This window comes from Neopelma chrysocephalum, unplaced genomic scaffold (assembly GCF_003984885.1).
Source record: "Neopelma chrysocephalum unplaced genomic scaffold, ASM398488v2 Primary Assembly neopelma1_22b, whole genome shotgun sequence".
Taxonomy (NCBI): domain Eukaryota; kingdom Metazoa; phylum Chordata; class Aves; order Passeriformes; family Pipridae; genus Neopelma; species Neopelma chrysocephalum.
The window spans coordinates 96,947-109,295 of NW_020897690.1; the positions used below are offsets into that span (position 1 = coordinate 96,947).

Below are 12,349 nucleotides of genomic sequence, written 5' to 3' on the forward strand. Positions count from 1 at the left end.
TCTCAGGCTTGTTTAAGTATCTCTGGAGTTAGGTAGTAGGAGTATGAAGATAAGCTGTATTTTTAAATAATGTAGCTAATCTTAGACACCCTAGTTCTGTTTTTCTAATCCAGTCCAAAGCTCCAGATTCCATTTCTGTCTTAAAAGAGAGAGGGAGAATAATGTAATTGCATGTAGTATGAGATACCGAAACAGTGTAAGTGAAATAATGTGTAAGAAATAAGCAGCTTTTTATCCAACTGAAAAATTCAAAACTGATCGTGAATACTTCCCTGTTGAAATAGGAAAAGGTTTTGCAGCTGTGCTAAGGTATGCCTGAGATAGCAATTTTCTGCATGCATTCTGGAAGTGATTACTATCTCGGTGATACTCCTAACTGAGAGAAAAAAAAATGTTAGTGGGGGAAATTGTGATGGTTATGACAGTGGAGTTCAACATTGACATGGAGTTAGGACAGGTACAAAGTAGATATGAGATACAAAGAATCCAAACATTTTTAATATTGTCTTCAGCTATGTGTAGGTATTAATCCACTTTTAACAAGCAAGAAGGTACTTTAAATTTTACTAATGTTCTTTTCACTTGTATTGTATCAAATATATCATATGTGTGTGCTACTTTAACATGGTGTCCAGATGAATTACATTGCTGATACAAGTTTGAGAAGTATGTAAGAAGTGTTTGAGTCTGTGTTGTGTAAAAAGAAGGTGAAACTCGGTGGATATAAAAGAGCTGGAAAACCTGTGGAATATTGCTCTGTAAATTAAAATAGCTTGAGTGATGAGGCAGAAATTTTCTTTCTGTAAATCGGTCTTGCCATTCTAATGGAAGATATGTTTTGACCTACTGAGGTATATTTGTTACGTGCCGGCTACAAGTAGTCCCAGGGAGATTACACCCAGCTCTCAATGCTGTGTAATTCAGGCAGCGCCCGGACACCTTGGTATTTCTCAGACTCTGCATTTTCTGAAATTAGATAATGAAAAACAAGATATGGAAGTGAAGAAGTGAAGTTACTGGCCCATCAGATAGCAGTGAGCAATTTATCAACCAGTGCATTTAACTTCATTTTGTAGATTCATAGAATATGCTGAGTTGGAAGGAACCCATCAGGATCATTGAGTCCAACTCCTGGCCCTGTGCAGGATCATCCCCAAGAGTCACACCATGCACCTGAGAACATTGTCCAAATGCTTCTTGATCTCAGACTGGCTTGGTGCTGTGATCACTTCCCTGAGGAGTCTGTTCCTGCGCTCAACCACCCTTTGGGTGAAAAGTGTTTTCCTGATATCCAACCTAAACATCGTCCAACTCTGCTTCATGCCATTTCCTTGAGTCCTATCACTGGTCACAAGAGCAAAAAGAAGAGTACTTACCCCTCTGCTTCCCTTATGAGGAACATTTGATATGTTTTACTGCTCAACACAGTAAACACTAAGAAAATCTGTAAACACACACTGACATTAGGTTTATAGTGACATTTGTTTGAAGTCTCACCCTTCAGTAGGATAATAAGCTGAAACAAAAAACATAGTTAAATTCAGAGAGGAATAAAGTCCCAGTTATGATCATATCTGTGCATGCATGTGGCTATGTAATACTCTGGCATGAGAAGATTGTAAGGAAATGAGATTGTTTGCAGGAAAGAATGAAATTTTCTTGCCGAAAAGACCAAATTGACAGGTACTAATGGTCCCTCACAGGCTGTGCATGATAAACATTCAGCTTATCTTTCCAAGAACAAGGAAATTTCATGTACTACTGCTCAACATAAGAATTATTTTTACATATCTCCATGCCACTGAACCTCTTGTAAGTTAATCTCATCTCTCATCAATTTTTCACCAGCTTCACTCTGATGTTGATAAAGGAGATGGTTCCATCAAATACATCTTGTCAGGCGAAGGGGCAAGTTCCATTTTCATTATTGATGAGAACACGGGGGATATTCATGCTACAAAGAGGCTGGATCGAGAAGAGCAGGCCTACTATACGCTCCGAGCACAAGCACTAGATAGGCTGACTAATAAACCTGTGGAACCAGAGTCTGAGTTCGTCATTAAGATTCAGGACATCAATGACAATGAACCAAAATTTCTGGATGGTCCCTACACTGCTGGAGTTCCTGAGATGTCTCCTGTGGGTAAGTGCAAAATACACTGTTGGTGTTGTGGGAAATTTGTTCCTATTGCCTTTTAAAAAGTTTCATTATTTTTTACTGTATCACTCAGTACTCAGCTACTTAATTATCTATGATGCACCTGCAACAGTTAGATATTTCAAGACTTAACTGGAAATAACATGCTAGATTAGGTATTTAGCCTTTCAAAAATGTTGTGAAACTCAAATTGCTATGTAAGGATTCAGATAACCGTTTTATGGTGTCTTTTCCATTCCAGTGCCCAGAGGCTTTGTTTTATAATTCCCATTAACAGTAATAAGTTTCACACCTATGTTATGGTACTCAGAGGTGATAATATATAATTTTGTTCAGATAAGGTCTGTTCATAACAAACTCTTCAAATTCCTGCTAGTGCATAGCATTATTTTTTTGGAAAGTGTTGCATATATCAGTAATAGCTTACTGAATATTTTTTTTCTAATGCTGAAATCCCATTTTCTGGGAAATATATGCAAGCAGCAGGTATTAGGGTACAACTTATGATAGTTTCAAAGTTCCAATGGAATGAGAGAAGAATGGGTTTTAGAGACTTCAGACCCTCTGTTGGAAAATGAGAAATGCTGATTTTTCCTGAGTTTGAATTAGGAAAGAATTTCAACATCAAATCCACTTTAAAGAGACCAAATGCTCATTGGTTGTCAGATGCCACTGTTCCTTTGAAAGCTGACTCTTTCAAACCAGATTAAGGCTTGGCCTAGAGATGTTTTGGTAAATTTTGCCTTAACATGAAATTATAAATGCAAGCATGAAGAAAAAAAAAAGCAGAACTTAATCGGAAAATTCACTGGAAATATGTACATGTGAAGGCTCACTTTAGCTTAAGAGAGTTATATGGTGATTGAAATAAAGATTTTCTTTGCTTGACTGATTTTAAACCATATTAAAATTTTATACTCTTACAGTAAGTCTGCGCATATAAATTTTTCTGTAGTTTCCTCAATATGATCTCCTGTGGTTTTGAACGTTAAACAATGCATCTAAATTGAAGCTAGAGAAAGAAAAAGAATATTCCCTACCTTAGTGCCCTGCAGCAATTAGTCAACATTGTTTTTGTATTTGAAACTCAGCTTAGGAGTCAATGGGAGATAGGAAAAACATTGCTAATAAGTTTCCTATACATTTTTTCTACTAAGCAGGGAGCGTTGACACTGTTTCTCATTGATACTTGGTGTTCATTGTCACTCAAACGCTATGTGGATGGCCGAAGAGGCAATAGCAGCCTTGAAAGAAAGATAGACATAGACACCACAGCTTCTCTGGAGTAACAGGAAGTACCTGAAGTCATCATACTTTGCTGAGAACTTTTTGTTTCTGAACTTTGAAAAAACAGAGATAATCAGATAATCTAACACTGTAAAGCCTAAATAGTCAGGACTTCAAAAGTATGTTATGTTAAGATATATCTTTGCTTTTTTAAATGAAGTTGCTGTTTTATTTTAGAATTAGGTTATTTAAGTAAGATGTAGCATGCAGCAGTTGTTAGATTTTTTTTTCATTTTTGTCTTATGCCCTGAAAAGCAATTATCTCCATATTTCTCTTTTGCATGAGTTACCTCTGTTCTTTCTTACATTGGCATACTGATGTATGGACAGCTATTACAGATATATGAGATTTACCTACACATACAAATCCGTGCCTCTATCCCTACCCATGCTCCATTTGTTCCAAAAATATATTGGAAATCAATCTGTGAGGAGTGCACTGTGTGCAGGGGAAAACATAAGGACTGTTCTTCAAAATGAGCTGCTTTTGCATATTTTGTTGAATCTTTACCTTATAAATGAGTAAAAAGAATTATCTCCCATATGGACCATACAACACCAAATATATTTCCAAATTAGGTGAAATGTTGTGCAAAATTATGATCTCAGACTTGTGCACTGTGAGATTTGTGTCAGCTAAGAGCAGTTTCTTGTTCATGTTCATGACCTTCCTGAAACTGCACATTTTAAACATCTTCGTGGTTAGTATCACACAACTACTGAATATTGCATTGTTACAGAATTAAGGATTACCATGAAATGCCTTTGTTGCACTTGTCTTACATAGTTATAGCAATTCATAGTTTATTCATATAACATAATTTTTAATTAATCACCTAGAGCATTCATTAAATATTAAGGAGATACAAAGTATCTCTCCCCTATTTTGTTTAAAATTATATCCATGACAAGGATTTTTAATTGGATATTAAAGGAAATGAAAGAGATCACAGGATTATAAACCCAATTTAACTATAAAACTAGGAAAACTATAACCTTTAACCTACAGGCTGGTTATGCAAGTATAATGATTCTGTATTTTATTTGACAAATATTTTAGGACATTATCTAAGGCTAATTGAAGTCAATCTTTTCTGTTATTTGAAATGACTTTGGGTTGGGTTCAAATTATATTTGGGTCAGGCCCAATTATATTGATTATTCTGGATGGGGTAAATATCTTGATGGCTTGTAAATCTATTCATAGCAAAAACCCTAAAGATATGGCTTATCTGAAAATCGTAAAACTTTTTTTTTTTTAACTGTATCTCTTACTTAAAAAATCCAGCAATATTATATTTTAAACAAAAAGATTGCAAATTATAGTTAAAAGTATGTTTCTGTGATGTTCACCAGAAAAATAGCTGATGTGAGATACTGGTCTGTTTGACTTATAACCAAGAGAAGTGGGGATGAGAATTCCAATACCCAATATAGTTTTGGTTGTTTAATATTTTCTACTCTCCAGCCATATCAGCAGCTTTGCTTGTTACTCAGCACAACATGCCATGTTTATTATCCCTGATTGAGATGGATAGAAACATTTGAATTTTATAACAAAGAAAAGGAAAAGAAAGCAAAAACATTGTGTCATGCCTAAATTTTTGATACAAGTGTGTAGTGCATTTAGAGACCTTGCTGCTTGTCTGGGACCAGACTTGATCTTTGTCCCAGAGTGAAGGCGACCTAATGAGGCTCTGGGAGGAAAGAGAGAAGGTGAAGAGGATTCTGTTTGCCCCCCTTCACACTCCTGGAGGGGAAAGGCTGTGGAGGTGTTGCTGCATCAGCGGTGTGTTACGGCCAGTGGCAGAAGCACAGAAATACCAGATGGTATTGAGCAGAACCAGACTGGATTGTTGTATGTAAGGATTAAGCAGAAATTATGGATAACTTTATAGTAAAGGTGTTTAATGTTCCTAGTAGCAGCTGATACCATATAGAAGTGTGATGCCTTTGGTTTGTGTTATACATATTACACATCATTAATTGATATCAGTTATTACCTTTAATAACTGACTTCCTTTAAAGGTCTATTTTTTATTTGTTAATGTGGCTAAAATTCAATTGATAAGGGTTTGGGCTGTTTCAAAATTATGCATCTGTTAAGATCATCTAATTTTAGGAACCGTTTTTCCCGTAAATGATCTCACCAATGTTAAAAGAGAAGTCACACAAGCATTTCTCATAAAACATCTTTTTAAAGTTTGATAAAATACACACAAGGTACTAGCAAGCTTTTTGAAAAACTGTGCAGAGGTTTCTAAAACAATACACTCAGAGATTCAGAAATCCCTTTGAAGGATTGCCAACTGAAAATAAACTTCAGCAACTAGCTTTATCTGATACTATCCCTGGAAAGGTTGATCTCTGCACCAGGTCAGGAACATTTGTTAGTCTTGACTTCGGTAAATTAAAGTACAAATAACATTCTAAGTTCAAGGTCCTCTCTGCAAATATCCTCCCTTCCTTTTGCCCTAATATCAGAATAAATAAGTCACATTCTGAGATTACTGTGATTTTGTAGTATCTACCAATATATATTAAAGTGTAGGTTAAAAATTGTCTTAAACATTCTGGAAAATAAAATCAGAAATCTGTGCCACCCACATGGAATTCAGTGTGTTACTAGCTAATATCAAAAGAAGAAATACAGGAAACACTTTTAAGCAGCACAGATTTTTCCTCAGTATTTGCTACAATTGCTGAAAAAGTTTTTGAAGTTGCTACATGTAGAATTCTTTTTAATGAACTTTTATTCAAGTTTCATTAGAAACATACTTGTAGAGAAAAATAGTTGTAGAGGAATCCATATCTAAGAGGAAAAGACAGTTTTTAAATAAATAACCCCTATTTATTTTTTCAACCCATGTCAGATACACAAACTGTAAGTAATATTTAAAGTTCTAGTTGTGAAGTTGCAATTTATAGTAAGTCACTAATGAGCGTGTGGGGTGGCATTAGTGTCCTGTCTACACTTGCACTCTAGGGCTCTGAACAATGCTGACATAAATAAGATTTACTGGCACACTAGTTTTGTTAGATGGAGTGGTGTCATTTGTTGACTGCCCCATGTTACCTGTGAGTCCTAATCTTGGATGCGTAAATGGCAGCTGACTGTCTGTGTTAAAAGGTACAGCAAATTTTTCAGGAATAAAAGGAAGACAATTTCAGTGCAGGAGCACAAGCTCTTCTAAGATGATGTAGTTGGAACTATGATGCAACTACCCATTTTTCCTCAAACTATAGGTTAAATTACTGTCCATGAGTATCCCTACAGCTTTCTGGGTCATTTTTTTCAAAGGAAAGTGAGTATTCGAATTTGATATCAATCCTCTGCAGAAAGATTAGGACAACTGTGTGTTGCAATGATCATCCTCTGAAGGAATTCCTGTTCTTCAAGAGCAATCTGCTTCCTCTGGAAAAATCTCTTGAAATCTTCACATACAGATCTTTCTGTGCATTATGTTTCCTTGGAACTGATTTCCTACACATAGACTTTTCACATAATTAGAATTCCTTCTGTTATCTTTCATATTCTTTTTAAAAAATATATTGTGCAGAAATCTTCCTCTGAGCATGGGACTCTCAGCCTCTCGGAAGCTCAAATTTTTTTGCGTGCAGTTAGTAAAGAAATAATGACAACAGCAGTTTTTTTGTTCTTTGGGTTTTTTTAAGGTCTTTCACCTATTGAGATTTAAGAGAAGTTGATTAGCATAAAGGGACTAGAAAAATGTCATTATTTTTTAGTTACTGATTACACTCAAGTGGAATTATAGCAGAAAGACTTGGTGTTAGAATTTCTACTTAAAAACCACCCTTTTCTAAAGGATCCATGTGTTTTAGAAGAGAGACAATTAGATTCAGATAATGGCTTTATTCTTCTCATGGAATGTAGAGGGTTCGTTTGCTACATCAATATATTTTTACAGCAAACAAGCACTTCTAAGCTTGCAGCATTTCCAAAATGTCTGTGCTGAGATTTCAGAGCTTGTAATTTCTTTGATCTTGTATTGGTCTGGAGTCCTTGAAAGCAGCAAGAGCAGGGAGCAAAGACGTAACTTGTGTGAGGTTTATAAGCACTTTTGCCAATATTTGCAGATGTTGTAAGCTTCATTGGCAGGGCTTAGGGTCTGTGTAAATGTGGTAAGCCTGGCTTTCACAAAGAACACAGGATGTCAAATAGTCATTATGATACCCTTGTTCTCAAAAGCTGGAGAGACTCTGGCAAGTTTAAAATAGGTCCCTGTATGAAATTACATTATAGAGTAATCTGTAAAATCAGTTTGACATACTGAATCAAAGCTCTTAGTTACTGGTGAACAGCAAATTGATGTATTTTAAATCCCATAACTGATAAATGATTTGATGGATTAACTACAAATTTTGTTTTTAAACTTTCTATCTACTTAATAGCTGCATGTGAAATTTCAGGTTCAGAATAACCTTTTCCCTGTCCGAAAATATCAGACAGGCCACAAGAGAGAAAAATTGCATTTAAATAGAATTGCAATCGTACTACTTTGTCACGGATACTTCAGGAATAGAGATCAGGAATGCAGGTTAGCTAGGCCATAACCTAAGTGAATGAAGTTATCTTATGACTGACCATTTCTGGTCAGAATTCTTTCAAGCAGGTCCCATCCTGTTCCATTTTATGGAGAGCTGCACTTAATCCTCTCTCCAAACCTTCAGCCTAGTCCCAGGATCCATTTATGATGCTCTACTTAACTGAGAACTGAAAAGCTGAGGAAAATGGATGGGGGATATACTATATCAGATAGGAAGAATTTCAGAGTTTCTCCCACTATTTCCTGAAAAAATCCAAATAAAACTGACCAGGATGCAACTTAGGTTAAGTTCACCCTGGACACTTGCTATTGCAGTTTGTTCTTAAAAAGTGATTTCAAGACTTGCTACTCTCATTTTCACATGTCAAAAATGTGTTCTTTCAGAAAATGAACACTGTCTTTAACAAATGCTTCTCTCTAATCTTGTGTCTAAATCCAGTCTGTGAAGCAATCTGATCCTCTCTTGAAGACCTTTACTGAGCATCTGCCAAATTGCTACAATATTAATTTGCAATCTAACGTCCAAATGGGTCCCTGGGCTGTTGAATATAAGGTCTGAATGTTCCAAACAATATGTCAGTGAGAAAAAATAATCCTTTCTGGCTATCAAAGGGTGGTGACCATGGCCAAGGCCCTGGCTCCCAGGTGTTGTTTTATTCTGCTCTCAGCATACATCATGGAAGCTGTTGTATAGAACAAAACAAATGGGAACTGATGTGGAGAACATAATGAATAGGAGCTGGAATGAGGTTTTCACAAAATATACCCTACTTGCTAGCCAGTTAGACATTTTGCTTTCTTATTCCTGTCAAAATAGAGACATTTCTTGCTCAAGGAATCTTTCTGCACTAGATTATTACCACAGCTGATACTAACGTATTGCATATTATTGAAGGAAATTAGTACTTTTTAAAGGACTTTTCACCCGTGTTTCTCTGAGCTGAAACAGAAACTCTTCATCCATCTCTTTATGAAACAGTAAATAATTTTGTAGGCTATCATTAATTTTGTGTACAGTTATCAAAATGTATAAAACATATATATGTATGTATGTTTGGATTTCTAATGATTCATTACAATTTCAGCATGCAGACTTCTCTTAAAAGGGAAATTATTACTATATTTCATACTCAAACAGAATTCAGGCATCACCATCATTACAGAAATATTGCTCACATATCCTCCATCAACCAAAGGCAGAGATAGAGAGGGGGAGCTACTGGGTGAGATGTTTTTTTATTGCTGTGAGTCAAAGGCTGAGACTATTTGGGAAGATGGAACTCTGTAATAGCTGGTAATACTAGTTTACAAAGAGAACTTTATACACTAAGCTGAGTCAGCATGGAAATGATGAACAGTTGTGAAAAAGCCACCTCACACTGTTCCAGATATATATATTGGAACAGCATATTGAGTAACTGAAGTTCATATTTTCATGTACAGTGGTCCTTTAAACATTTTACAGGGACCTCTGTGGTTCAAGTTACAGCCACTGATGCGGATGATCCTACTTACGGCAACAGTGCTCGAGTGGTATACAGTATATTGCAAGGACAACCTTACTTCTCTGTGGAGCCAAAAACAGGTAACTTTCCATAAACTCTTTGCAGAAATGCTTAGAGAAAAGCAAATGTGCATTAAAACTTGCTGGGAACTTACTAATATGACCTCTTGGTTAATTGAATACATTTGGATTTTGTTGATCTTTTAATCTCTTATTCTTTAGAATTGATTATGAAAACCATACGTCTGAGCTATGTAATAAACAGACTTTGCTGGAATGGAATTTATCTTGTCAATCTACCAGCTGCCTGGTCTGCTGCCTGTTGCCATCTCTCTGATCAATGAAAATTTCAAGATACTGTGAACTGTGGTGACCAGTGACAGGACCAAAGAGAATGGCTGAAGTTGTCTCAGGGGAGGTTTGGGTTGGATATTAGAAAGAGGTTCTTCACGCAGAGGGTGGTCAGGCACTGGAACAGGCTTCCCAGCAAAGTGGTCACAGCACCAAGACTGACAGAATTCAAGAAGCATTTGGACAATACTCTCAGGCACATGGTGTGACTCTTGGGGATAGTCCTGTGCAGGGCTAAGAGTTGGCCTTAATGATCTTTGTGGGTCTCTTCTGACTCAGCATATTCAGTGATTCTGTGAACAATTTTATTACAAATGTTTGTCTTTGAAATATCTAAGTGTCACACAGCCAGATTTCCATAATAACAGATTTACAGCACGATTACCTCTTCATTCTACTTTTTAAACTGAAGTTTTGTTGTGGGAAATGAATCTATGTATTAATTTGAAGAAGAAAACACTGTGCTTCCTATTCTTATCTGATACAATATTTTGCTGCCACTTTCAAAATATATTACTGGTGAAATTTTGTTTTTACAATTTTCACGAAATTTTGTGAATAATTTTAGGTCAGGACAAGATGCAATCTTTAATCCTTTGTTGCTTTAGTAAACATTGTCCATTCGGCTGTATCATTTCATAAAACAGGAAAATAGGTTCTCGATCTGCTCAATTCCGTTTAGTGCCTGAGTCTTCACTTACACCAGCAAGGAGAAGAATTACAATCTTCATTTTGGAAATAGCCAAGTTGAGACAAAAGAGAAAAAAAATATTTACCCTTTTTATTATAAATAGTCTTTGATGTGAATCAGACCTGAATCCCAATGCTATGACCAAAAAGTCACACTCAATTTAGCAACATCTAAGTTTGCAGAAATAAGTACTATAGTTATCTTCATATTGCAACAGATCCATGCTCAGCAGGTATACATAGCACTGTCTTTCTCCCTCCAATGAGTATGATTTATAGTGGTTTTCTCTCTGTTTCTGTCTCTCTCTCCATGTATAGGTATGTACAGTGTGTATTGCCACAGTGGATGCAGACAGCCCTTGAGCAGTAATATGGTAGTTTCTGTTAAATCAAAATCTTGATGAATTCAGACTGAAATGTTTGCATACATTTTCTCTTTGATGTAATACTCCAATTTCCTTTGTTCTTGACAGTTATCTTCCAAATGATTGGGTAATATTGCCTGGTAATTTAACTATGATAGAAAAACAAGCAGGCCAGGAAAAGCAACGTAGAAACAGTAACACTATGAAATTGTATATTAATTGTATTTTAACATGTCTTGTAAAATGGGTGAAATAGTACCAGACAGTTCTCCTTGTGACATAAATGTTTCAACACAGAGGTGATTAATGGCAAGTCCTGCATTTGTAAGGGAAGAAATAAAACTCTAACTAAACATTCAACGAATAGCAGATGAAGAGATATGTGTCCCAATGTGCCTCTTCTTTATTTAGTTTGTTTATGTTTCCTTCACTGCTGACACTAAGTGCTGGTGGAGTAAATGACTGTCTCTCTGGAAATCAGAGTTAGCAGCTGTACTGTGTACTGAGCATGAAATATTCATAAAATCATCATATTTTGAGAGGGCATATTTATTTTTTGCTCTAGATCAGCATAACTGAAAGGATGAAACATGGAATTTTCTTCCAGTTTTCATTTCAAATCAATTAATTACAAATCACGTGCAGATCATCAAATGGATATAACAAAAACTACTTCAGATATCACAGTATTTCCATTAATAAATAAAAATTCTCTTGATTATGCTAATGATTTAGAAGTGGGTATTGTTAAATCAAATATATGGAAAAATAAGATAATTTCATATATCTGCAAAGTGTGGCATGATATCACTATTAGTAAGAGTTAATGTGGTGGACGACTATTCAAAACATCATTAAATGAATCTTTATCTTGGAATGTTAAAAATTAGTGCAGAATATTCTGTTCTTCCTAACTCTCAAAGAATAGGAAATCAAATACAGAAAAGGATATCTTCCAAGGAAGGGAGTGTTACCCAAGACATTATGAAGTCTAGTTCAGGGAGATGTTATTTGGAAAACACAGTTATGCACAACATTACACAGTGAATCTAGTGCTAAATAAAAACTGGTGGGTTTTGGTGACTGCTTAAAATAAGCTTGTAGTATGTCAGTCAAGCCCTGCGATATTAGTGTTGAAATTAATTCATTCCATTCTTGTTGCTATCATTGATCTGCTGTTACCTTCTGAAGGCAAACTCAGCTTTCACAGTAGCATGTTTGCTTGTGCAGCCATTGACACCTTGTCTTACTGCAGGTGTTATCAAGACTGCCCTTCCGAATATGGATAGAGAAGCCAAGGACCAATACCTGTTAGTTATTCAAGCAAAGGACATGGTTGGGCAGAATGGTGGATTATCAGGGACCACATCTGTAACTGTCACCCTGACTGATGTTAATGACAACCCACCCCGCTTTCCACGCAGTA

General features: G+C 35.9%; 1 protein-coding gene across 1 annotated transcript in view; it reads left to right on the forward strand.

Annotated features, from left to right (window-relative positions):
- CDH7 (cadherin 7) overlaps nucleotides 1-12,349 on the forward strand; it is an 85,572-nt gene that overhangs the window by 38,463 nt on the left and 34,760 nt on the right. Inside the window, exons 3-5 of the mRNA XM_027677890.1 lie at nucleotides 1,849-2,143; nucleotides 9,479-9,598; nucleotides 12,179-12,346. Of these exons, the coding sequence (XP_027533691.1) occupies nucleotides 1,849-2,143; nucleotides 9,479-9,598; nucleotides 12,179-12,346 (583 nt within the window). The remainder of the gene's footprint in view (nucleotides 1-1,848; nucleotides 2,144-9,478; nucleotides 9,599-12,178; nucleotides 12,347-12,349) is intronic.